Source organism: Indicator indicator, chromosome 28 (genome assembly GCF_027791375.1).
Source record: "Indicator indicator isolate 239-I01 chromosome 28, UM_Iind_1.1, whole genome shotgun sequence".
Classification (NCBI taxonomy): Eukaryota; Metazoa; Chordata; class Aves; order Piciformes; family Indicatoridae; genus Indicator; species Indicator indicator.
Genome location: NC_072037.1, coordinates 11,583,449 through 11,610,717, shown reverse-complemented (window position 1 = coordinate 11,610,717; position 27,269 = coordinate 11,583,449). Strand labels below are relative to the sequence as shown.

The 27,269-nt window shown below is 55.0% G+C and overlaps 1 protein-coding gene across 1 annotated transcript; it reads right to left on the bottom strand.

Moving 5' to 3' along the window:
• Positions 1 to 5: 5 nt before the first annotated feature.
• Positions 6 to 27,269, bottom strand: RALGDS (ral guanine nucleotide dissociation stimulator). The gene is made up of 18 exons (XM_054393624.1): positions 27,084 to 27,269; positions 8,878 to 8,988; positions 8,003 to 8,196; positions 7,225 to 7,299; positions 6,826 to 7,019; positions 6,343 to 6,464; positions 5,981 to 6,196; positions 5,235 to 5,338; positions 4,670 to 4,754; positions 3,506 to 3,583; positions 3,320 to 3,406; positions 2,951 to 2,983; positions 2,624 to 2,745; positions 2,366 to 2,461; positions 1,578 to 1,779; positions 1,026 to 1,385; positions 363 to 477; positions 6 to 181 (listed from the first exon to the last, which is right to left on the bottom strand). The coding sequence occupies exons 1-18, from the start codon at positions 27,267 to 27,269 to the stop codon at positions 6 to 8; spliced, it is 2,556 nt and encodes an 851-aa protein (XP_054249599.1).

Sequence of the window (27,269 nt, the reverse complement as noted above, 5' to 3'; positions counted from 1 at the left end):
TGAGGCTAGAAGATGCCTTTGGCGATCTTCAGGCCTTTCTGCTTCATCCTGGGCAAGGTGGAGCTGGAGCCATGCTTGATCTTCACCCCCTTGGCGAAGCCTCGCTTCTTCAGCACAAAGTCGTAGTTGGCAGCCGAGTTCATGGCGTAGAAGACGTTGGCATTGTCAGGGATCTTCAGCTCTGGAAGATGACCAGGGGTGGGGGTCAAAATGGGGCCCAGAGTGGGGCTAAGAGTTGTCCCCGAGGTGCTGAGATCCCTCTTGCTGTCACCTCCCAGACCAGCTCCACCTGGGTGCTGCCCAGGCTGCATGGGCAGGCAAGGCTGGAGCCCCGAGGAGAGCCCCCCCAGCCCAGCACACACCTCTCTCCTCTGAGATGATCTGCACGAGCTCGTAGTCCTCAGGCCGATCCCCATCCAGGTTGTGTTTGGCCATGGCCTTGCGAATGACGACTGGGGTCTTATCCTGGCTCGTCACCTGTGAGTGCAGAGCGTCGTTAACCCAGGGGTGCACAACTCTACAAAGCCTCCTCCCAAAATGGGCCATGCCCAGATCTGAGCAGGATGAGCCACCCCTCCCTGGGGTCACAGAATCATAGAACTGCTTGGGTTGGAAAAGACCTCCAAGATCATCCAGTCCAACCATCTATCCAGCACCACCATGGCCACTAAAACGTGGCCCAGAGTGCCATGGCCACAGGTTTCTTGAGCACCTCCAGGGATGGTGACTCCACCACCTTACCTGGGCAGCCTGTTCCAATCCCTGAGCACTCCTGCAGCAAAGAAGTGTTTCCTAATCTCCAACCTAACCCTCCCCTGAAACAACCTGAGGCCATTTCCTTTCCTCCTACCACCAGAGACCAACCTCCACCTCACTCCAACCTCCTCTCAGAGCTCTCCCCTCAGCCTCCTTCTTTTCCCCAGGCTACCCAACCCCAGCTCCCTCAGCTGCTCCTCACCAGCGCTGTTTCTCCAGACCCTTCACCCAAGCTCTGAGGTCCCCCCCGAGAGGTGGTCTCCACTAACCAAGATGCTCTTGTACATGTTGCCGTTGTCCACGGCCAGGCTGACGCGGATGATGCAGCAGTCGTCGACCTGCTGGTTGTAGAGGGGGAGCGAGAGGGAGGAGTAGCTGGAGATGCCGGAGACCGAGCGCTTGTGGGTGCGGGAGGCTGTCACCGGCGTGGAGGAGACAGAGGAGGACGAGGCACTGCTGGAGCCCGAGCCGATGCCCGACGTGTCCAGCGAGGAAAGGGAGGTGGACTCCCAAAACTGGAGGGCAGGGAGGAGAGGGGATGCGGAGGACACAGTGGGTTTAGCTTCTCCGTCGGCCACAGGCGGGGCGTACCAGCGCTGGGGGAGGGAGGCCAGAGGGGTCTCACTGACCTGTGACAAGGTGTGGGGGGACCGACACGACTACAGCCGCCAGAGGCACGGGAGCCCTGCCAGGCTGCTGCAGCAGCGACGGCCAGGGGCAGCCCCGGCCCCAGAGGGTCAAAAGCAGCCCCTGGGACCCCCACCTGCTCTTCCCCCCAGCCCCTGCCTCTAGACACCCAGACCCTGTGGGCTGCTCAGTACCTTCTTCTCCTGGCAGTCAGGGGACTCAGGGATGAAGCTGATGTTAATCTCCTCCACGTCAGAGCTGCTGGAGCCGGCGGAGGTGACGCTGACGGAGTCAGTGGCGTCCCCACTGCACAGGTACTGCCCACACTTGAGCTGGTCAAAGGATTTCGAGTGGGAGCTGCCACTGGCACAGGGCTCGGTGCTGGGCGGCTGCCGGCTGCCAGGAGAGACGTGGGGTGGGTGAGAAGGGAGTAGAGCAATGGAGCCTTTCAGAGGGGCACTGAACTGCTTGGGTTGGAAAAGGCCTCTAAGGTCATTGAGTCCAACCAGCAACCCAAAAGCACCACAAGCATCAAACCCTGTCCCCAAGTGCCATGGCCACATGGTTCTTAAACACTTCCAGGGATGAAGACTCCACCACCTCCCTGGGCAGCCTGTTCCAATCCCTGACCACTCTTGCAGCAAAGAAATTTTTCCTCATCTCCAACCTAAGCCTCCCCTGGCATAATTTCAGGCCATTTCCTCTCCTCCTATCACCTGATACTAGAGAGAAAAGACCAACCCCTACCTCACTCCAACCTCCTTTCGGGGAGCTGTAGAGAGCAATGAGGTCTCCCCTCAGCCTCCTCTTCTCCACACTAAACTCCCCCAGCTGCTCCTCACCAGCCCTGTTCTCCAGACCCTTCCCCAGCATCGTTGCCCTTCTCTGGACACCCCAGCCAGGTCCCCTGTGATGCTGAGCTGGAGATGCCCCAAGCTGGACCCTGCTTCCCCCCCACCCCAGCATGGAGCAGCAGACTCACTCGCTCCACCTCTTGATGATTCCTGTGTTTTTCTTGGCCTTCAGCGTGTTGCTGGCTGACTCGGACAGTGGCTCGATCTCACACGACAGCCCGTAGCTGGGAGGGGAGGGGAGAAGGTTTGAGCTCTCTGCAACCATGAGCACCATGCCCAGTGGAGCACAGGTCCAGCAGCTGCTTAGCAGCTGCTTAGCAGCTGGGGCAGATGCGTGGTGGGAGCTGCTGATGGCACCAGCAGCCCTGCAGCCTGCTCCCACTCACCTCTCAGCTTCGCTGAGCCGCTCCAGGCTATGGAACCAGTCCACGAACTGATCCTCCTGTGTGAAGCTGTAGTTGTTGCAGGCTGACTGAAGCAGCTTGATCTGGGCGATGACTTCGAACTCCTGCAGCAAACGAAGGCCATGAGACCACACCTGGTTGGCAGCCCCAGCCTCCTCCACTCCCACACACAGAGGCAGCTATGAAGGACCAGAATCTCCCTTCCCAAGAACATCCAGCAAAAAAGGAGAAGGATCAGCCCCAAAGTGGGTTGTGCCATCAGCCTCCTCCCTCCACCCTGCCATGCTGCTGCCAGGGCAAGGCTCTCACCTTCCTTCTCTTCTCAAAGTTGATCAGCCCACCCTGGAAAAGAAGGAGCACAATGTCAGGGCGGAGTAGGCACAAAAATAACTTTCCCATCCCTCCCTCCCTGCGCCCCAGGTCCTGCCACTGCAGTGTGGGTGTCCCTGGCGAGGAGCAGTACAAGAGTGACCTATTTCCAAGGAGAGCCAGAGGTGGAGGTGCAGGGGCAGATATGGGGTGTGCAGTGCTGGATATAGGCTACAGAAGGTGCAGCATTGGATAGAGGATGCCCAGGCTGCAGTGTTGGGCACAGGACACATGAGGGACCAGCCCCTCCATCTATCAGCCCAGGGTCTGTGGTAGTTGTCCAGAGAGGTGGAGATGTAGGTTACATACATCCAGGAAATCCTTCATGGCTGTGTCCAGCATCACCAGGTCCGTGAGGAAGGTGCCAAGGTAGGGAATGGTGCCCTGCATCACACCCTGTGGGGACAGGAAAGGACAGCCAGGGTCAGCAGAGAGCCAGGAGCAGCCTGGGCAGGGTCTGGGGAGGGGGCAGAGGGGTGGCTGTGCCAGACTCACCATCTCTCGCTGCTGCTGCTGCCGCTTCTGAGCCCTCTTTGGGTTGATCTCCAAGGTGGCAAATTTGGAAGTGCCCTCCTGGATGGTAAGGAGAGGTGGGGATCAGTGTGGGTGGCAAACTGCACTAATAGAGGAGCTAAAATTCCACATCCCCCCCTCTGCTTGTATTGGCACAACTTTGTGTGTGGAGGGGAAGAGGGAGGAGGAGGAAATCAAAGCTGAGCTGTTTCATGGCTCACAGGGAGGAGAGGCTAAGTGAATGGGAACTGCTGCTCCCATTTCCAGCTCTGTATAAACAGCTCCTTCATGGGAGGTTTTGTTCCCTTTTGCATTTTGTGTCCTCTCACAGCCCCTCAAACTGGGGCTAGGCTGGGAGAGGCTCCACAGGGAAGATTTTTTTTTGCTGCAGCCCTTTCATGACCCCCACAACCCAACCCAAAAATCAAGAGGCCTTTGCACTGGGCTGTAAAAATGCAGCTGCCTCTGGGAGAAGCCATCACCCAGTGCACTGGATCCTGGCCCACTGCTTATCTCTGCTGCTGGATGGCTTTGCAAGCTCCAGGCAACGATGAATTTTGGGTGGAGAAGCAGAAAGCTCAGCCTGGTCCAAAACCCCTCCTTGCTCCTCAAACCCAGCAAGCTACTGTGCCTGTGCCTGCAGATGCAGGGTCCAGAGGAGGCCACAAAGATGGTCAGAGGGCCGGAGAACCTCTGCTGTGAGGACAGGCTGAGGCATTTGGGGGAGTTCAGCCTGGAGAAGAGAAGGCTCTGGGGAGGCTTTAGAGCAGCCTTCCAGTACTGGAAGGGGGCTACAGGAGAGCTGGGGAGGGATTTTTTGTAAGGGCCTGTGGTGATAGGACAAAGGACAATGGTTTGAAAGTAGAGCAGGGGAGATTCAGGTCAGACATCAGGAAGAATGTGAGGGTGGGGAGACACTGGCACAGATTGCCCAGAGAAGCTGTGGATGCCTCCTCCCTGGAGGTGCTCCAGGTCAGGCTGGATGAGCCTTTGAGCAACCTGGGCTGGTGAGAGGTGTCCCTGTCCGTGGCAGGGGAGTTGGAACTGGATTTTTAAGGTCCCTTCCAACTCCAGCCACTCTATGATTCAACCCCAGCCCCAGGGCTCCAGCCTGGTGGCTGGAACACCACAGAACCTCCTGCATACCTTGATGAGCAGCTCCCGGCTCAGCGAGTGGTTGTTCTCATCGGAGAAGATCTCCGAGAGCTCGTGGAAGGTGCGGAAGCTCTCCCTGCTCAGGGGCAAACAAGAGGGGAAATCAGCAATGGTGCCACCCTGGGCACTCCTCTTTGGGCTCTCTTCTGCTCAAAGGACCCCCCCAGTGCTCACAGCTCTAGCAAGGACTTGCTGTTTAGGGGCTACTTCAAGGTGGAGATGGTAAGAGGCTGCCCAGGGAGGTGGTGGAAGCCTCATCCCTGGAAGTTTTTAAGGCCAGGCTGGATGTGGCTCTGAGCAACCTGATCTAGTGTTGAGGGGGTTGGAACTGGATGATCCCTGAGGTCCCTTCCAGCCCTGACAAGTCTACGGTTCTATGATGCTGCTGCCATTTCCTCACCCTCCTCAGGTCCCTGACACCTTGTGAGGGTCTCTGGGTTTTGGGCACACTCCAAGAGGCAATGCTGGAGCTGAGATGTTCCCATCCACACGTTCAAGGGTCACAGCCATAGCACAACCTCCCTGTGGCTGCAGGAGTCCAGAAGACTCTGCTTACCTTAGGACCTCATCCCAGGTCTTCTTCAGGCGGTGAACTGCATTGCACTGCAGAGCTGAGAGGATGGCTCGGAGGGAGGAGAAGTTCTTCAGGATGCGGCACTCCTGGGGGCAGGCAAGGAGAGGACAGGACTCAGGGTTATGGAAATCCCAGGGATCTGCTGGGAACCTCAGCCCTGGGTGGAGGCAGGAGGTGAGCACTGGTAAAGCCACACCTCAATACTGGCTTCAGCTTTGGGCTCCTCACTCCAAGGACACTGAAGGGCTGGAGTGTGTCCAGAGGAGGGCAACAAAGTTGGGGAAGGGTCTGGAGAACAGGGCTAGGGAGGAGCAGCTGAGGGAGCTGGGGGTGGTTAGTCTGGAGAAGAGGAGGCTGAGGGGAGACCTCATTGCTCTCTACAACTCTCTGAAAGGAGGTTGGAGCCAAGTGGGGGGAAGTTGGTTCCTTTTCCCATGCAACAAGTGACAGGACAAGAGGAAATGGCCTCGAGTTGCACCAGGGGAGCTTCAGGTTGGATATTAGGAAGAATTTCTTCCCAGCAAGGGTTCTCAGGCACTGGAACAGGCTGCCCAGGGAGGTGGTGGAGTCCCTATCCCTGGAGGCATTTAAAAGATGCATGGAGGTGGTGCTGAGGGACATGGCTTAGTGGTGATGGTGAACTCTAGGTGAGAGGTTGAAGCTGGATCTCAAAGTCTCTTCCAACCTCAAGAGTTCTATGCTTGAATGATTCCAGGATCCTGTCCTACCCGAGCCACCTCGATCCAGCGCTCCACCACTTTAGCTCTCTGCTGTGGCTTCAGGGACCTGTCCCCCAGGCAGGTGGCAATGACACAGTTGGCCACACTGTTGAACTGTGAGACGGTGGCACGGATGGTGGGGGCCAGGTGCTCTTTGCCCTTCTTGTCTCGCTGGGACCAGATGCAGCCCAGGCAGTGGTAAGGCACCACTTTCTTAAACAGCTCCTGGAAGATAAAGGGATGGATGGATGGAGATGGGTCTCTTTGGGAAGGAAACAGGCCAGGAGGAAAAGATGGCAGGGAAGAGACAGGCCTGTGCCCAGAGCAGCAGGTGGCAGTTGGGCACCATCAGCTGTTGGATGAATACTCACAGCGTCCATCAGCGTGAACTGCTCTGCCACCATCTCTGGGGAGAAAGAGAGGAAATCTGGCTTCCCATCTCCAACCCCGTTCTCCTCCACCAGCTGGAAGGTGCAGCCACCATGGTCCACAGCTGTGAGAGATGACATGAAGCTGAGTGCTGCCATGAGCCAACACCGACCCACGCCAGCCCCCTGCAAGCACCCCCATCCCACACCCTGGCCTCTTAATTCCATCTGGCTTCACACCTTGAGAAAACAGGCTCAGGATGGTTGGTTTCCACCTGGAGGTCTGCAGAGCATTAAAGGCAGATTAGCTAATCCACCTACCAATCCCCCTCCTGCCTCAGACGGATTAGCCTCCCGGCACAGCTCCATGTCCTGAACGCAGGCAGGGTTTATGGTGGTTCAACCACGTGGCAAGACCTCAGGGTCTGGAGACCTCTGCCAACCAGTAGCACCCTCCCCACCCAAGAAGCAGGGAAAGGTCCTCACCTTCTGCTTCGGCCTCGCTCTGCTCCTGCTGCTGGAACTGGGCCAGCAGGATGCGCGCTCGGCGCTCCAGGTCGGAGCCAGGGATGTTGTGGCGCACATAGGAGATGAGCTGCTTGAGGCAGGAGAAGTCTGGGGGCTTGCGGAAGTCCTCTGAGTACTGGTCCAGCCAGGCCCCCAGGATGGAGGAGATGGTGCTGTGGGGGTCAGAGGAGAACAGGCAAGCCTGTGTGACTTGCTGAGCTCAAAGGTCTCTTCCAACCTCAACAGAATCAGGTGTCATGAGATCTCCACGGGCACCCCAACACACCCCGGGCAGCAGGAGCAGCCTGGGGCAGGATCTGAAAATCTATCAGCCACAGACAGCCCTCCCCTGGTCACCCACAGGCAGTCAAGACTTACTTCTTCAGCTCAGTCCTCTCATCCACAGCATGCCTGGCAGGGTCCCCATTTGCCTGCACGTGAAGCTTGCCGTACCTGGAGGAGAACAGCAAGCAGGCAGTGAGCATCCTGGACTTGTGTCTCATCTTCTCCCTCCACACCATGGGGTCAGGATGAACAGAATCACACAGAATTATTGAGGCTGGAAAAGACCTCTGAGATCACCAAGTCCAGCCTATGACCTAACACCACCACATCAGCCAAACCCTGCCACCAAGTGCCACATCCAAGCTTTTCTTGAAGACCTGCAGTGCTGACGACTCCACCACCTCCCTGGGCAGTCCACCCCAGTGCCTGAGCAGCCTCTCTGTGAGGAAGTGCTTCCCAACATCCAACCTAAACCTCCCCTGGTACAGCTTTGGGCCATGCCCTCTTGTCCTCTCACAACTTGCCTGGGAGAAGAGCCTGACCCCCACCTGACTACAACTTCCGTCTAGCTAGTTGTAGAGAGTGATAAGGCCCCCTCTAAGTCTCCTCTTCTCCAGGCTGAACACCCCTACTCCCTCAACCTTTCCTCATATAACTTTCCCTCCAAGCACTGCTCCCCCAGCTCTGCCACTGCAGCCAGCAGTGACCACCTTGCAGCAGGGTGCCAGCTGGGAGGGCTCCAGCTCTCTGAGCAGTTGTGTCCTCTCTGTCCTGCCCCCAGCCCATCACGCTGATGGGGTTGGGAGAAGCCCATCAGCCTCCCAGGGCAGAACAGCAGCAAATGCTGGGGCTCTCCTGAGGGCAGCCTCACCTGTTGAGCAGCAGGTCCAGCACTTGCTTGGTGGTGGCGAAGGCTCGGTAGGTGCACAGGAAGATGGTGACATAGGTGGAGTCGTTGCCCTTGAAGGCTGAGACCAGGTACTCCACCAGCTTCTCCAAGGTCCCAGCTTTTATTGTCCTCACCTTGCATGTCTCGTAGAGGTTTAAGGCTGACTCGTTCTCAAACTGCCAGGACAGAAGCTGCAGTCAGTGGGTTGGGTGAAGGCAAGATATCTTCACCTGAGAAATGGTTCCAGCAGCTTCAGGAGCCACCACTTGGGGCTAGGCTGGGACCACAGACACCCTGCAGTGCCTGGGGCTCTGCTGAGAGGCCTGGGAAGAGGAAGATTGATCTCCTCAGACCCCAAAGAGCAGTAGCTCAGCAGAGACCTGAGCCTGTGGGCAGTGCCAGGACAGGCCCTGAGCACATGGGCAATGCCAGGACAAGCCTCAAGGCTGCTGAAATCCAGAAGCAAATCAGAGTTGCCCTGTTTCACAAAATGGGGCTTCAAGTTGTACCCCCATGTCCCTTCCTGCTGTGGGCAGTGCCAGCAAGAGCTTCCACACTTCCCCTCCTAGATAAATACAGGATTCCCAGACAAGGCTTGGAAAGACCCCCAGGACAGGTTGGAAAAGACCTCTGAGATCATCCAGTCCAACCATCAACCCACCCTGGCCACTAAACCATGCCCCAAACCACCATGGCCACACATTTCTTGAACACCTCCCGGGATGGGGACTCCACCACCATCCTGGGCAGGCAAAGAAGAGGAGGGCACAACATGGGCTGGTATAGACCTTGCCAAGGCCTGACATCAGGTCACCAGGACCCTGGCAGGGAAACAACTGAAGCCACCCGGAGCTTACCCCCAGCCATCGCTGCCCTTTGTTGGCCGTGTGATGGAGCTGCACTTTCCGGAGCGAGATGCTGTAGATCACACCATCCTCCAGCTCCTCTCCAATCTCCTGTGTGGAGCTCTGCAGGGGAGGACAAGATACACCAGGAGATAAGGTGAGCAAAGAGTGGCAGAGGCGCTCTTGCGAGACATCCTGGCACGCCAAAGGCTACAGCTGGCAGGCAGCGAGAGTCTCTCTTGCCTGCTCACAAAGGCAGACCAGGAGACACCAGTCCTGGCCACCTTAACCCTGGGGCCACCTGAGCCTGCACACAGGCACAGATAGGACTTTGGAGAAGCCACTCTTGGTCTGCTCCATGTCTCATCCCTTCTGCAAACCCAGTGCTGGGCGGAGCAGGGAGCCCTCACTGTACAGCAGCACCACCTCTGTACCCAGTTCCTGGCTGTTTCACCCTCCTCAAGCCTCTTCCCAGAAGGTGACATTGCCTCCTGGTGTGACCACAATCTCAGCAATCTGCTCCTGTGGGTACTGAGCACCTCAGAGCACCTTCAGCAATAACTGACAACAGTGAAACCAAGCTGCCTGCGAGCTTCAGCCAAGCACACAGAGCAGAAATCCAAGAGCAGAGCTCCAAACCCCAAGGAGCAGCTCCAGGGTGGGCTTGGACACAGCCAGGATAAATCCCTTCACCCTTGAGGACAGGCACCTCCAGGCCACAGCCTGACCCAGCTATGAGGCTCACATTTAGGTGGTCTCCATCCCTCAGAGCAAAAAAATATTGGTGAGGGAAGAGGGGATGCTCCTTGGCATGTACCCAGGCACACACTTCCCCCAGTCCCACATGCCCCCAGGGACTTGGAGGTGGCTCCATCCCCACAAGGACAACCTGGTTCCCTCCTCCTCCTCTCCCCACCACACTCTGCTGAGTCAGTGCCTTTCTTAAGAGGATTTATCCAGATCCTTTTAAACACAGTGGGGATCTCCCCCACCCTCCACTCCCCAGGCCAAGTGGTGAGACACTGAGTACATGCAGCAGAACCAGTGCTCAGAAGCTGCTCACTAAGCAGGTTAGCAGGGGGAGGTGAACAGGTACTGGGGAGCAGGGGCCTGGGGACAAGTTCTCCCCTGAATATCACACTGGCCAGAGCCACCCCATGGCTTCCCCTGCACACTGCCTCTCAGGAGCACAAACCCTACTGAGCAATGGCAACAACACAGGGAGCACTGAAGAAGAAGCTGCTGTGGAGTGACCCAGGATGGACCCCAGGAGCAATGCTGCTCCTTGCAAAAAATCCTCCTCCCAAACTGTTCCCTGTGAATGTGGGAACAGCCAAATCCAGGTCTTCAGCTCAGCTGCACAGCTCAAGAGGCCCTGAGCTGACCTATCCAACATGAACCTAAGATGCTCCTCATCCACCATCCTTTATCATTACCATCACAGCAATGGTCACTGGGCTGTTACCACAGCCTGCTCCAGCCAAGTGCTGGTTATTAAGATCACAGAAGAACAAGAAGAGTCAAGGGATCAAGGCAGGGAAGTACAACCAGATCAGAGAGCCTCTTGGTCATGGCTAAGAAATGAGGACAGAGAATCCCCCCTAAGGCAGGGTCACTGGACTTCATCCTCACTTTCTGCTGAACCTGACTTCATCCTCACTTTCTGCTGAACCTGCCCTTCTCACTTCATGCCAGGCTATGGAGAGGTTTGGTTTGATGAAGCTTGAGGGGTTGTCAGGCTCCTTACTTCAGCTGTGCTGTGAACATCAGAAATCTTTCCCTCTTCCAGACCAACCCTGCCAGCACCTGCACAAGGCAGCAGACAGACAAATGTCCTTCCAGACACCTGCATCCCTCCCTCTCTTTTTCTATGCTCTGGGATAATGGCATAAATTTATGTTCAGTAGAAACAGGTCTGAATTTCCAGAAGAGAAAAGTCACTCACCCACCAGCACCACATGCCCTGCACCATCCTAGACAGCGTGACAGGAAAAGACACAACTGCTGCCCCCACAACTCCCCCAGGACGCTGCCTGCTGGCTAGATCTGAGCTCAGCTGGCCCAGGTACAGCTGTGCTGGCAGCCCTGAGCACCCATGGTTGGCACCACCAAGCCCCTGAGCCCATCCCAACTGGAAGAGTGGTCAGGCATTGGCACAGGCTGTCCAGAGAGGTGGTGGAGTTCCCATCCCTGAAGGTGTTCAAGAAACCTGTGGCCATGGCACTGTGGGACATGGTTCAATGGCCAAGGTGGTGTTGGGTTGATGTTTGAACTGGATGATCTTAGAGGTAAGTTCCAACTGAGGCAATTCTATGACTCTGTGATTTACCACCCAGCCTGCAGACCAGCCCTACTCTGCATTATTTTCTTCCACTCATTCTGCCTTTGGACTGGATGAAAGCTGTGAGTCCAACAGGACCAGAACCCTCTGTACAGCCTAACTCAGAAGAGAGATTGGGGCTGGGCAGCTGTAAACCCCCATCTGGAGAAAAACCAAGCTGCTTGTTGAGATGCAACAGAGAAATAATTAATTAATAAAAGAACCCAAAACCTCTTGGAGGACAAAATGTCCCAGGATCTGCCCATGAATCACTGGCAGCTGCTGTGCAAGCAGAGTGGAAACTCTTTCCATAGCTGCCCAGGGAGCTCCCCCCGTTCCGGGACACGTGCAGGGAGGAGACACCCAAGTTTGATGCACATAGAAGCAAATTTCATTTCCTTCCCATATCTGAGTGTCAGATTCATTCATTTTGGGGCTTGCTGACTCATGTCATATCCCCCTCCCCTCACACTCCCCCCCTCCCCTAAGTTCCCCCTTTGCAAACCACACACCAAGGACGCAGCTTCCCAGCGGTCTCCAGCCAGCCAAGCAGCTCCTCTGCCACAGCCTAAAATCTGCCTATTTATATTCTGGGTGAGCTTCCTCTTTCCTACCACTGCTTCTCCAAGATGCTGATTGTGCATTCTGCGCATGTTGGTTAAAAACCAACCAGGCAAAAAGCAGCAGCAGAACATAGCCAGGGAAGTCCCTGCTCCAACACCTCCACCAAAGGCCTGTTTTGCCCTTTGGAGGTGAGCAGACACAGGGTGGGAGAGACACAACACCTTGACCTGGGATCTAAGCACGTTCTGGACACCAAGAACACTGCAATCCTGAGTCTGGCACTCACCCCAGGATTTCCAGCAAGTCAACCAAAGATGAAAGTCTTCATAACGTTGAGGGTGGTGAGACCCTGAGCCAGGCTGCCCAGGGAGGCTGTAGATGCCTCCATCCCTGAAACCACTCCAGGTTAGGTTGGATGGAAGTTTGAGCAACCTGATCTAGCAGATGTCCCTGCTGACTGCAGGGGGGTTGCACTAGATGAGCTTTAAAGGACCCTTCCAACCCAAACTGTTCTATGATTGTACAAAAATGGTCTCTAAAGAGCTCTGATGGACAAGTGCTGGTAAAATACTGCAACAGTGGACTGCCCTACACGTCTGCTGGAGTCCCTCACAGCCTCAACCAGCACAACCACAGCCCAGCAGCCACATGCAAACCCTCCTCCACTGGTGGTTCAACCTGAATAACTAAGCACTCCACCATGGCAGAGCTACAGCTGGCCAGTCCCTCCCTCTTACTGCATTGTGCTGGAGGAAGAGCTGAGTCCAACAGGCCCAGGCAGCTCTTCAAACAGCTGCAACAAGACTCAGCAAAGCTTTTCTGTGCAAGCCCTAACTCTGAGCACGTTGATGGTTACGGTGTTTGCACCTTCCACCAATCCTCATACAGAAGGGGCTCAGCACCCTCGGAAGCAAGAGCAGAAAGCATTGCAAGGTGGGCACCAAAAAAAAAAAAAAAAAAAAAAAAAAAAAAAAAAAAAAAAGGGAGACACAGAAAATTAGCATTGGGCCACGGTTTCTCCAGCTCAGTGTGCAGCTCTGCTCCTCTCCAGGCTGCAGGAAAAAGGCCTCTCTCTGGAGGGGCACAAGGAAAACCGCAGCTTTGACTCAGGGCTATCAGCTGCCCGATTCTGCAGAGTCGGAGGCTTTTGTGAAAGCAGCACCGGAGTGAACTCTGCAGGAGTTCATCCCCTGAAATCTGAAACGGGAGGGCTGCACCAGATGGCTTGCCTGGTTTGAGAGACAGCCTCCTCCAACTGCAGATAGCCCCAGGCTGAGTGAGCAACCAGCTCCACACCACAGTTCAAAGCCTTGGTGACTGCACCAGGGAGGAATTCCTGCGCCGTGCAATAAACTCCTCTGCTCCCTGGCGAAATGTTCGAGCACACAGCGTGGTGTCCAGCCCCACGTCCTCACACCGAGCTTTAATAACGAGCTCTGAGATGCAGCCAAGGTTCGTCAGCCCGGAGGAAGGGCTGTGGAGCGAGGGACCCCTCGCAGGAGCCCGGCAGAGAGCAGCAGGGAATCCGCCTTCAATCTCCTCTGAAGGGAGGGGGAAAGACGAAAGCCAAAGAGCAAAGCAAAATACCGGCTGGGGAGCTGCACCGCTGGAAGGGTTTGAGATCAGTCCCAAAGCTGGGGTTAGGAAGGCAGGAGCAAAGCAACAGGATAAAGCCTGGGCTTGACAGCATCCCTGCAACACAGACAGCGACCCAGCGCTTGCCAGGGCTCAAGAGCTCTGCTCCCATGTGCCCTGCCTGGGTTGGTGAGTTAGCCTCCAAAGACACAAAAGAACGAACTGTGATTGGGGAAAGGCTATCGATTTCAGCACGTGGAGGAGGCAGCACTGCCTTAAGTGCTTCCACTGATGCTCCCTGGACAACAGCTGCTTTAAAGATCAAGGTCTTTGTGTTACTCTGTCCCCTCTCAGCTGGGCTACACAAAATGCCTGCTCTGCAGAGAGGTGTAACAGCACCAGGAGTTTCTTCACGCCCTGGTTTCCAAGGTCTGCTTGGAAAGGGAGCCACAAGGGAGAAGCAGTTGCTAAACCTGCCCATGGGAAGCCAGGGAGATGCTCCTGGTGGGAATTAATGGTCTCACTGGCTAAGGAGACAAGAAAAGGCAGAGCTGAGCCTCAGAGACATAGAATCATAAAATCATGGAATGGCTTGGGTTGGAAGGGATCTTAAAGAGCATCCAGTTCCAAGCCTCCTGCCATAGGCAGGGACACCTCCTGCTAGTCCAGAGTATTCAAGGACTCATCCAGCCTGGTCTTGAACACCTCCAGGGAGGGGGCATCCACAACCTCCTGGGCAACCTGTTCCAGTGTCTCATCACCCTCATAGTAAAGAATTTCTTCCTAATCTCCAGTCTCAATCTCCCTTCTTCCAGCTCAAAGCCATTCCCTCTCATCCTATCAATACAAGTCCTTATAAATGTCCCTCCCCAGCTCTCTTGTAGCACTGCTTTGGCTACTGGAAGGCTTCTCTAAGGTCTCCCCTGGAGCCTCCTCTTCTCCAGGCTGAACAACCCACAGCTCTTGCAACCTGTCCCCACAGCTTCTCCCAGGGGCTTCTCCTTGAAGCTCTGTGTTTGCACAACTTCCAAAGGACTTGCTGAAAGCTGGTAAAAGCCAGAAACAGAAAGTGGGGGTTTGGTCTTTACAACCTCCACTCCCTTCTCAGAACTCTTTGCCACCAGCAACGGGAAATGGCATTTCCAGAAACAAAGGAAATCAGCTCCACCAAGGGTCACATCCCCCAGGGCTGACACAAGCCCTGAGGTAACTTTCATTTCACTCTGGGCAACAAATCCCAAACCCAAGCAGCAGCTTTGGGGCCTCTTCAGCAAAGCACAGCACAGGACCTTGTGTCAAAGGAAACAGGAAAAAGCCCCCCCCCCCAGCCTAGTGAAAGGAAACAAGAGCAGCCTGTGAACCAAAGGGAGCACCCTGAAAGCAGAAGCACCCTCTGGCCACCCCTCTGAAACAAGCACATGCAGCACAACCCCTTCCTCATGGGGATTTCCAGGCAAAAAGCCCCCAGGATATTTCTCCATGGCTTGGGATCGTCCTGTGGGCTCCTCACACTCATCAGCAGTTTCCTTCCTCTTGTCATGATGAGGAAGGCTGCAGACTGCCCAAAGCTGGTGAGGAAGATGCTGAAGATCCCCACATGTGCAGGGAAAGGTGCCTTGTGCTGGTGCCTGCTGACCCACAGAGCATCCTTTGGACTGGCAACCCCACGGAGGGCAGGAGCACTCTTGCTCCCAAACATCACCCCAGTAATATCCCTGGTGGCACTGGGGTACAAATCATAGAATGGCTTGGGTTGGAAGGGACCCTGAAGATCATCTAGTCCCAACCCCCTGCCATGGGCAGGAACACCTTCCATTAGGCCAGGTTGCTCAAGCCCTCATCCAACCTGGCCTTGGGCAAGCTGATCTCCTGCTGCCTCCTTTCTCCTCCAGCTGTGTTCCTGTTGCCCTTGATGGAGCTCAAATGCCCATTAGTAGCCCAGTTGCACCTGGCTGCTGCTCCTGGTGCAGAGATGTTGGGCAGATGGCCACAACTGCTTGGGGTTTTCACCACTCTCTGCCCTTCCTTCCTGCCTGTTCGGAGCTGCCTCAGCCCAGGACCAATTCCAAGAGCCCATCAAAACATAATGACAAAGAGGGAAACAGGAAAAGAACAGAACCAGGGCCAGAAGCTAAACTTACACCCACCAGGAAAGGGAGATGTTTTTGCCAAGACACCAAGACAGTGGCCAGAGTTGAGAGCCTGTTCTTGCTCCAACAGCTGCTGGGGTCTGAAGCTGGCCTTTCCTCACACCCTTCAGCTCCACTCTTCATGCAGTCAGAGAATGGTTTGGGTTGGAAGGAACCTTGAAGATCATCCCCTCTGCCATGGGCAGGGACACCTCTCACCAGCCCAGGTTGCTCAAGGCCTCATCCAGTCTGGCCTTGAATACCTCCAGGGAGGGAACATCCACAGCCTCCCTGGGCAACCTGTTCCAGTGTCATTCAACCCTCACCTTAAAGAATTTCTTCCTAATCTCCAGTCTTAATCTGCCCTCCTCAAGCTTCAATCCATTCCCTCTTGTCCTACCACCACAAGCCCTTGTAAAAGGTCCCTTCCTACCTTTCAGGTGCTTCAGCATGGACAGCTGCACCCAGCACCCATGCAGAACAGCCCCAGGGCTGTGCACCACCCAGTGCCATAAACTACCAGGGAGCAGATGGGACAGAGGGAAGGGGCACATCACCCTGATTCTGCATCTTAGGAGGGCTTCATTCCTCCTTCCTTGGGGTCTAGGGCTGCCTGGGACTGACAGCAGGTCTGATCTTGTGTCTGTGACCCAGAGGGGTTAGAGACAACATTCAACAGCAGCTTTCTCCTCCCTCATAGCTGAGGAAGGAGAGAAAGCAGTGGCTGGTGGATGGCTTACAAAAGCATCTTGTGACTCAGTGAGTCAGTGGCTGGAGGGAGGATTAGGAGCTCAGAGCTTGGGTCCAGGAACGAGACACAGCACACAGCCAGGATCCCTCCCCCAGTTGCTTTTGTTTCGCTCTGAGAAAAAAAAAAAAAAAAGGCAAAAAAAACCCCAAAAAAACTAAACCAAGAGCCTGCCCACACCTATAGACTCTTTTGCTCTTTTTATGGTCTGGAAACAGAATCAAAGATCTGCAAAGATGCTCCATGTCCACTGCACTCCCACAGCCTCCACAGGGCAGGATCAGGTCCCCTGGAATAGGGAGTGAAGGAAGTGCTGGGGGATCAGCCTTGGAACATCCCAGGGAAAAACAAACTCCATTCTCAAGTGGCAGTGCCAGAGCTGCCAGATCACTGCTGAACAACAAACCCTTTGCTTTCAACACCTTGGAGTCCACAAAGACCACCAGCACCTTTCCCCATCCACATCCTATAAGAAAACACCACCCAAGCAGCACCTCCCTCCTGTTTCCAACCAGGGGCTGTGCCAGGATGGGCTTCCCTTTACAGGGTGCTGAAGGTTACAAGAAACCTGAGTGCAGCAGATTTTGCTTCCTCTCTGAGCTGATGGAAAAAGAGATCCCACTGACACAGCAGGCTGGCAAAGCTCTTGCTCCACACTCCTTAGCTTTGTGTTGGGGATGGCTCCAGCATGTGTCTCAGCACCATCTATGCTGAGAACCATCCATGCTGAGCACCACCACCTACACAGAGCCAAGCTGGCACAGGAGGGGTACAGCTGGCCTCTGCTGACAGAGCAACTGCTCCCTTACCAACTCGCCTACAGCCTCGAGAGTGAGTGCTGGAAGTGAAACCAGAAGGAGGTGACTGCTGCTGAAGGTTAAATAAAGACTGAGTGGCTCAGAGAAGTCTTCTTAGCTCGCAACAAAGCTTTGTCTTTCACCAAGATGGAACAGAAAAACCTGCCAAAAAAAAAAAAGGAACAGAAGCAAGTTCAAAAATTGTTTTTTTTTTGTGTGTGTTAAGGGTAGCACCTGAGTGTCACAAACAGTGCAACTGCTCTAGAGAACCTTGGGTCAAGTGAAAAGAAAACTTGTCCTAGGAAAGGTTCCAGGTTCAAGCTTTCCAGAGCTAACGCTGCTCTCAAGCAGCTGAGGGAACTGGGTTCAGTCTGGAGAAGAAAAGACTGAGGGAGAGCTCATTGCTCTGTCCCTGAAAGGAGGTTGGAGTGACCTGGGGGTTGGTTTCTTCTCACTAGTATCAGGTGATAGAATGAGAAAAAAAATGGACTGAAATCATGCCAGGGGAGGTCTGGGTTGGAGATTACAAAATATTTTTTTCCTCAAAGAGTGGTCAGGGATTGGCACAGGCTGCCCAGGGAGCTGGTGGAGTCCCCAGCCCTGAAGGTGTTCAAGAAACCTGTGGCCATGGCACTTGGGGACAGGGTTTAGAGGCCATGGTGGGGTTGGGTTGCTGGTTGGACTGGATGATCTTAGAGGCCTTTTGCAGCCTGACTGATTCTGTGATTCCCTGCTGAAACAGGGCCCTTTGGGACCCAGTGTGCTCCTTCTGCAGCAGCAAGAACTGCCACAAATATTTGGAGTGGGATGGCATTAGGTTGGCACTGGGAGCTGATGCACCTTGAAACCCTTTGTGTGGTCACTCCTGGGACGTCAGTTGTGTCCCAGCTCAACCAAGAGCACACAGACCTGGCTGTTGGTGCGGCTCCAGGGCTATGCTTCTCCCTTGCACATTTCAGCCTCTGCAGGCAGTGAGTTCATCCAACTCCAAAAAGTCTTCACATTCACAAAGCCTTGATAAACCACAGAATATTCTCCTGCTCTCAGCTCAAGGCCCATGTGCCACACCAGGCACCCAAAAAGTTAGTTTTAAGTTATCAGCTGCTCTAAAACCACCTTCTTTTGTCAAACCTCCCCCTTCCCCTCCAGCATGGACCTGCCCCACATGAATGAAGCTCACATCTGGGCACACATCTGCAGCACATGGGATATAGAATCCTAGAATGCCAGGTTGGAAGAGACCTCAAGGATTGTTTGGTCCATCCAACCTTTCTAGATAATAAATATGCAGGAGGGGAAATGCAATGATGATGGCTCCAGCAACTACCAGACAAAAACCCTCAGCCCAGACCCAGGAGGTGGCTTTCAGCACTTGTGCCATGCTGAACCATCCCAGTGGCCTCATGCCAACGCTCCCAGTTCCTGAGCAGCCTGGCTAAGCTGTAAACGGCTGTCTGTGCAGTAACTCACCTGCTGCAGCTTGCAGAGGAGGAAGCAGCAAGCAGGGAGTCCCAGCTTTCTGCAGTTTTGAGGGTGCACAGACTGGAGTGGACAACTTGGAGGCTATCCAAGAGCCACAGCTCTGTCTGGCTGCAGCCTGGCTTACGGTAACTGTGCCATCAGCCTTTGTTTCCATTTGATCAAGGTTAATTTCAGTTTAACTCAAGACACATCCTCAGCTGAGATAAGAGGAACCAAAAGGAGCCCTCGGGAAACAAAACGTGTCCACCCATGTGTTGAGCTCTGCCTTACCTCAGCTCCTCTTCCCTCTATCACAGCTGCTGCAATGCAAGCACAGGCACAGCCAACATGCCCAGACCTCTTGGACACCCCTCCCCAACCCCCCCACTACTGCCCCAGCCTCTGCAGAGGTTGTGGAGCCCTCCTCCTCTGGAGGCTTTCAAGCCCTGTCTGGATGTGTTCCTGTGTGACCTGCCCTGGGTGATCCTGCTCTGGCAGCAGGGTCGGACTCCATGATCTTCAGAGGTTCCTTCTAACTCCTAACATTCAGTGATTCTAAGCCTGGGGGCAGGGGGAGGGCTCCGGATGCCCCCAGCCCACCCTGACCCCGCAGCAGGGCAGGCTCGGGCACTCGCCCAGCCCGGTTCAATGCCACCACTGTGCTCAGCAGGGGCCGGAGAGGGGCTGGCGGTGCCGGTGGCACCGGAACGGCCTCGCTGGATGGCTCCCTCTTTGTGTGCGTGTCTGCGGCGGGGTGACCCAGTAAACAGCTGAAGCAGAGAAAACGCAGGAACAATCCAGCGCAGGGAGGCAGCGAGGGGCTGCCAGCGAGGGGCTGCCAGCGAAGGGATGGGAGGAATAAATACCAGCCTTTGTTCTCCGGCCATACCCCTCGTGTCCGGCTCCCACCCCGGCCGGGATGACGTCGGACGACTCCATTCGCTGCCGCCGCGCTCGCCGGGCTGCCCCTGCGCGGAGATCCAGGCTCAGCCCGACCTGTCCCAGCCTCCTCCTGACACCCACAGCCCCAGCATGGCCCGGCCCAGCCCAGCTGTGGGTCTCAAAACCATCCCCTTTCGTTCCTGGGAAGGGCTGGGAGAGAGTCTCCTCTTGGACGCTTCCCCCTGACTTGATCCTCTCCCTGGGACTCCTGTGGGAAGCTGGCAGAGGGAAGAGCGAGCACTTTTGCTTTGTAATCAAGAAAATTGCACCTTCAGAGCATTACTTAAAGAGGTGCCAAGCAAGCAGGAGGTGCTATCTAAGCAGATGCCGAGGCAGGAGTCAACAAGCTGAGACCTAGGGGGGGGCTGCAATCAGGATGCTCAGGCAACAAAGGCTGATTTCCATCCCTAAAGCATCTGAGAGCTTAAGTGCAATTGGCACCTTTGGGGAGAAAATAACTGGGCGGGGAAAAAAAAGAAAATATATAAAACCCCAAGAACCCAGCTGCTGTCAGATGCCTGAACACGCCAAGAGCCCAGGCAAGAGAGGTTTGGACCCTGGCTCTGCCCTGAGCTCTGGGCGTGCCGGATCCTGCGCACGCAGAGGGTGGAGAGCGGCGGCGGCACAAGGAACGCGGTGCCCAGGAAGGGCAGTAGGGGTGCTGGGCTCAGTTCCCTCCCCAGACCCTCAGCCCTGCACTTGTAGGTGTGGGTCCTGCTGCGGATTGACCAGCAGGCAGAGTGGGAGCTGCAGGAAGCCAACCTCCGTCAAGGGTCAGCTAAACCCTGGGGAGGTGGCAGGCAGAGGACAGGCAGCTTCACGCAGGGTTTCTCTGCCTTCCCACACAGCCTATTCAGCACAGGGTTTGGGACTAGGTTTTCTCCCTCTGCTTAAGCCATGGTCCCTTTCCACCGATGGCTGGAGGGCCTGAAGGTGTACCAGCATCAGGGACACAAAGCACTGAGATTTCATCCCAGTGTTGGGTCACCACAGGCATCTCCAGGTGAGCTTTCCCTCATGGCACTAGAGCTCCTTCATGGCAGGTAGAAGACCACATGAGTAAGCCTCTTCCTCATGGCCATGGCACTCTGGTGAGCCAGCACAGGCACACTCCCACTCTGCCCCACCTGCTCCTGCCCAGTTCAACTCCTGAGAGCATCCCTGCAGCTTACCCTCCCATTTGAAATTATTTTGTGGGGGCAACCCAAAAGCTGATGTGCACAACCACCACGGTGAAGCTTCAGTGCAAAGAGGGCACAGGTGCCCACCCTCCTCCCCTGGCTCCTTTCCTTTGATGTTGCCTGGACTAAGAGAGGTCAAGCCTCAAACAGCCGCATGGGATCACAGAATCATTTTGGGTTGGAAGAGATCTTTAGGATCATCAAATCCAACCCAGAGCTGAGTTTTGCTGGGGAACACAACGAGATCCATGGGAATGAGGGCTAGGAGAGACAGAGTTTGTGGGATTCCTCACCCCTCCAAGAAACACCTCAGGGAATACGTGTGTGTTATGACACTGGCATGAGCCATAGCTACAGCCTGAGTCACCCCCAGAACGCTGCCAGGGAGGGACCAGCCAGGCCTGTCTGAATGCCAGCTCTCACTATTGCAACTGGGACTGCATCGAGTAAACCACGTCTAGAAACCCAGTAATCAGTGATGGGCCCCAGCAACAGGCACTGGCACTGCATTGCTCAGCACCAGGATCAGTCCTGGGCAGGAGAGCTGCAGCTGAGACCAAACATACATTAAACAAAAACCCAAACAACCAACCAACCAAAATAATCAAAGGCAAACAAATAGCAATGTTTGGGGACAAAAAAAGTTGATCAACTTCTAAGGTTTATCAACCTTAAGGTGCGAAACCAAACCAAGCAGTAGTAGCCTTGCTCTGAAAAGCCTGTAGTGATGGTTGGGGTCACCAGCAGGGCAGGAATGGGGGTTACACCACCAGTCCCAGTTCATACCCCACACTTCCTTCTGCTGCTGCTCCAATACACAGAGCCAGACCTCACTAGCAGCAAGCCACCAGCTGAGCCTTTCAGAAAAGGGTCTTTAAACAAAACCCTTGAGATTTTGGCCTAAAGTGGAAGGTGAGGTCCCAGACCCCCTCCATTCCCCCAACCACATGAAGGTGTGAGCTGCCCACCTCCCACAGCTGAGGTTTGCCCCTACCAGTCTCAGGCAGCATGCTTGGCTTTGCCCACCTTGGCTAAATGATGGTTTCCTGAGGTTAGTTCCAGCTCTAAGAGGCAAACCCAACCCAAACACATCGTTTCACCAAGCAACACATCAGCCTGAGCAGGGAGCTGAAAGCAGGCTCTCAGCTTGTGAGTCTCCATGGAGACCCAACCACGGCAAAGAGCAGGGAAAGGCTGAGTGGTTTTGCTCCATCACACCAGAAGAAGTTCTGCTAAGACAGAGGGGCAGGTTTGTACACAGGCCCTCAGCTCAGCTGCTGTTTGTTCAAGTGTGGTTAGCAGAGAGAAAACCACTCTAAAAATAATGCCTCAGCATTCCAGATGAAGTTGCCTACGATGAGTTTCCTCTCCAATCTGCTTTGTTTGCAAGTTAAAACAACTTCTTTATTTTTCCTCCCCTGTCAGCTCTCAGGGCTTGGCTGGTACCTGGCAGCTTCAGCCATCTCCGTCCTGTCTCACCAACTGCTCTCCTGCCTGCCACCCAGCACCCCAGATGTGGAGCAGGAAGAGGCTCTTCCATGTGCCAGCAGGTTCCTGCCAGCAGGGCTCATCGAAATACCAACTGTGCAAAGAGAACAACCTGGCTGCTGCAGAGCTATGCAAGTGAAAAGGGCCAGGCTTGTGCCTCTGCCCCTGCTTCATCTCCACTGACATTTAGCTGACACCTAACTAGTGATTCTCAGGAATGGCAGAGAGAAACTCTGGGTGGTTATCTAATGCCAAACGCTGCCCTGCGAGAGCCTGTACCAACAGGGCCCCTGGAACACAACCAGCAGCTGAAGGGATTATTTGCATAACAGCAGAAAACCCAAACAAAACAAAGTCAGGGGGAGAGGGGCAATGCTTTTTAGGTGCTGGCAGAGCCACCACTTCCCCACACCAAAGGAGACCACCAGGGTGTGCTCCCTGCAGCCCACACGGACACATGGCCCAGGCAGGGACTTGGGCAGGGCTTTGTTGTCACCTCTGGCAGAGCCCCAAAGGCTCAGCCACAAAAGCCCTGCTGCCAACACCAGGTTACCTGCGAGCAAAGCTGCTCCTGTGCCAGCCTGCAGCGTGCCCAGAGCAGGCTGGCTGTCACACCTCTGTCCCAGTCCCCTCCCTGTGTCCCCGTTCAGATGGCCAAGCTGCTGGGGAGCAGCTGGGATTACTGGGAACTCAGAGCTCCCTCTCCCTAACGACACAGTAGCAAAGTCCAAATCCATCTTTATTGGAGCTCTGTGAGCCAGGAGGGCTGGGGCTGCTGTGATGTCTGACATGGGGACAGGGATGACACAGGCTGACGTCTGAAGGAGCCAAACAGCTCAATCCCTGCCCTGCTGCCAAGCTTTCCCAGGCAGGCACACTCCAGCCAGATGCTGAGATAAAGTTTCTGAGTGATGCTTAGCAGCTCTCCCTGAGCACCCTCCTCATAGGAGCCCTCCCTGCCAGCCTCACTTTTCAGCCTTCAGCTGCTTTATGCTGCAGAATGAAGGTCCCACAGACCCCTTCAGCAAACACCACACATTTTGGACAAGGTCAAAGATGCTGTCCTTGGCTTTAATCCAGCATCATGCACAGGACAAACAAATCTACTGAAGGTATGAGCCCTACACCTCAGCTCTTTCTCCCCAGGACCCAACTGATGCTTCAAATCCTGACCACCACCACCTCCCACCCTGCCCTCATGCAGACCCCACAAGTGCCATCCTACCAAAGCCATGCACAAACTCTGCCCCACCATGAGCTGTGCTGGAGCCCCCTGGGCCCCCTGCCAGCAGCTTGGCCAGCTTTGTATCCAAATCCTGCTCCTTAGCAACCACATTTTTTCTCCCCCTCTTGCTGGGTCTGTGGGAGATGAAGAAGTATTTGAGAACTGAAAGAGCCCTGCTGCAAGTATATATTGAAATAAAAGGAGCATGGCCACTGCAAAGCCAAGCTCCAGGCAGCTCTGGAGATAACTGTGGTGGAGAAAGAACAAGCAGGGGTTGCCCAGCCTTTAAATGTGGTCTGGAGTGACCTAAATAAGCTCTCTGCTCCTTCAATTACACATCCCTCGGGGGACAGAGCAGCTGGCAATTAGAGAGCTGGAAAAGGTGATGGAGAAGCTGCTGGTGGTGAAGTCTTCCTATAGCCAGACCAACCCTAAGAACAGAGCCATGCTCTGGTCCTAGTGGTGGGGTGGGCACAGCTGACACCCCAATTCTGAAATGGTGCTGGCTGAGTGAGACCCAACCCTGCAGGCAGACACAACCAGCCTGGTGCTCTTTTTGCTCATCACACCTCAAACCCAGGCACTGGGAAGCCCAGAGATCCTCCAAGTCTCCAGTTAGCTGCCCCTGCCCTGTGATCTCCTCCCTGATCCCTGGAAAAGAGATGGCTGGAAAGGAGCAATAGTGTGATCTGGGGGGGCCCTGAAACACCCTGAGCTGCAACATGGGACCCCCTGCCTCCTCCACTGCAGGGACCCCTGGGAGCAAAGCCAAGGCATGGGGGTGGCTGAGGGGGATTGCTGCCCATCCAGCCTGTGGATAAACAAAGATTGCAGTTTCCAGGGCTGCCAGTTTGGGACTAAAACCACTAAAACCACAGCAAGATCCCAGTACCAGAGGGTTTCCCACCCCTATGGAAAAAAGGCACAGCAGCTTCTGAGTAGCACCATGGAAACCTCTCTCTAACTTCTCTCTAACTGATACCAAATAATAATAAAACAAAAATCCCTCCCACTTTTGTATTTCCCACCCTGAAGCAGCCACCAACAAGCAGCATCCCAGACTGCTCCCAGCCTCACTTCAGGCTCCAAACCTGTCTGGAAGGGAGCCAGAAGGTAGGTCCCCATCCAAGAAATACCAACAGATTATGATCATCTGGCAGATTGCAAGGGGCATATCAGGTTGTGCCTGGGGGAGGGACACAGGCTGGCAGAAAAGGATCTGCTTCCATAGGAAGCTAAAAGAAAATGGCTTTTAAGAGCTATCTTTGCCCCTCCCTCACCTCCTTCCCAGCTGTAAAGAACAAGCACTGTCCTCCAGGCCATCTGGGCTGAGCAATTAAACTTTTGGAGGATGTGTTTAGCAGCTGAAAATCTCCTAATTGTTCAGAAAACAGAGCCTGAGCAGCAAGCACACATTTTCTGGATACTCATCAGCCCAGCCACTTGTCAGAGGTTCAGCACCACGGCCTCATGAGAATTTCAGTCTGTGTCATCTGCAGGGGTGTTTATGGCCCTGCAAGGACCAGGAGAAGGGCCACCAAATTCACTTTGCAGCTGCCACTGGACAGGAGGGGTTGACATTCACTGCTGATTTAGGATGGATTAGAACCGGAAAGGTCAAAGCTAAATGTCTGCAGAGCTGCTCTGTCCATCCCTTGCTTGAGACAGTTCAAATTTTCCATTCCCTGTGGTTGAAATCACAGCAAGAACACTTGGCAACACCTGGCCAGGAGACCTCGAGTAGGAGCTGAAAGTGAAGCCTGGGTGCTGGATGGCATTGCTGAGGGATACAGGGATCCTGCATCCCTCAGGGCAGCTCAGCCAAGGAGCCCAAAATGAGACCCACACTCCCTGCAACCTGCCAGCAGCAGCTTTCCAAGGATCCTCTGTTCCTTGTGGGACCAGACTGGCCCCTAAACTGGCACAGCTCTGCCAAAACCAGCTCTGGGGACACGCTGAGCCTGGGAAGCACAGCTCCCCTTGGCAGAGGTGGCACCCCAGGGATCTGGGGACCACCAGCAGCACTGCAGGACTATCAATGTGGCTCAGCAAAACACTGATGGTCTCCAGGGGGTTTTCTTGTCCAATAATCTGCTTTCTCCTCCCAGCCTGCATCTTGCAGAGTAACTCTACCCCAGGGTCAGAACCACACCAGGACACCAGGACTGTGCTCTGACCATTGCACAGTGAGGACCTAGAGGAGAAATCTGAGCAAAGACGACTTCAGAAGAGACCTGGTGGGCAGTCATCTCTCTCTGCTCTGCTCAGGACCATGCAAAACCACCCTCAGCCCCAATGACTTTGCAGCCCCCATCACCTGAGATGCTGCCAAATCCTCTCTGGAGCTCTGCAGGCAACTCCAGGCGGGGTGCAGGAGGCTCACACATGCCAGGCAGGCTCTCCTCTTGGGCTCAGGGCAACACACTGTGTCACCCCCTCTTTTCCTCCCCACTTTTCTTGCTTTTCCTGCCAAAACCGCGGCCCCTCGGCCTCCCGGAGCGCGGCGGCCGGAGGCTGGACTTCCTGCCAGGCATAACACGAACCAGATGATGTTCTCCAAACAATGTCAGTACGCCCACCCCCAGGAGAGAGAGGCAGGGAGGGGGAAAAATAAGCTGGATGGAGCTTTCATGAACTCTCAGCAGAGCTGACGAGCCCCTGCCACCAGGCCAGAGGTGAACCCACACAGCCAGAGCTGAGATAATCCCTTCCCAGCAGCGCCTGACCGAGACTTTCCATCACAGGTTATGGGGGAGATGGTTTAGCGCTGGGAGAAGGAGCCAGCCCCCCCTGGAAGGCTGGTTGGCTTCCCCGGATATCTGCACAATAACCCGAAAGGTTTCAGCGGCGATTGCCCCTCCGCGGGAAGCATCCAGAGCTGAGAAGCACATCTGCAGCTGGCTCTAAATCCCAGCCAAGCCAGACTTGCTGACCCTGGCTGGTATTAACCCCTGCGCCACCAGCGTACTGAGAAAGCATCCCCCCGAACCCCCAAACCCTCCTCCAGCTGCACTGCTCCTACCACACTGTTTGCTGAGAGTCAATGACATTCCTGGCACGCCAAAGTTCATCATGCATTACTAAGAAAAAGAAAGGCGCAGCCCTGACTCGGATTATTTCAGTGCCTCCACATGCTGCTGCCATCAACAAACCACTCAGGCCGAGCCCTCCAGGGGACCAAGTTTGACTCTGAACCCCCCGAGGTCGAATTGAAAGCAGCACAAATATTTTTGCATCCTCCAGCAAAGTCCTCCCGATGCCTGTAACCTTCCCAGAGGACACTTTTGTGGTTTGGCCAAGCCTGAAGCCTTTCCAAGCAGCTCAGCTCTGAGCAAACTTTTGCCTCCAGCTGCCAGAGTCTCAAATAAATTATTAAAAAGCCTCAGGTTTTAGCAATCTGCCCCTTGTTGTCTTGAGGGAGCAGCATCTTGGTTTCTCCCAGCAGAGAGCCTGGCAGCTTGCCTGCCAGTCAATGGCACCGGGACACACGGCAGAAAAAAAAAAAAAAAGAGGAAAATAACCCCCCAAAACCCAACAAAGTAAGGGTTTTACGAAACAAAATGAAACAAAACTACACGCAGCAGACTGCACACAGCCACCCCCTCACCAAACTCTGCTCCAGCTTTGGCCTGGCTGCCTGCAAGATTCAGAACCCCAAACCAGCCAGGGATGTGCTCCACGCTCCCACTCTGCAGCAGGCTGAGTTCCCCTCAACTTGTCCCAGCAGTGATCTCCCCCCAGTCTCCCCCAAAAAATAACAGAGTTACGCAGGGCGATCCCGCACTCACCTCCAGCGGCGGCAGGTCGGGGTCGAGCTGCGTGAAGCTGTGCAGCACCACGGGGCTGCTATCCCCTGCCACCTCCAGCTTCACGCCCCCCCAAAGGCTCCGTGCCCGCCGGCAGCCCTCGAACATCTTCTCGGGGGTGGGCACGGCGGCATGGTGCGGGGCGGGGGAGCGCCGGCGGCTCACCAT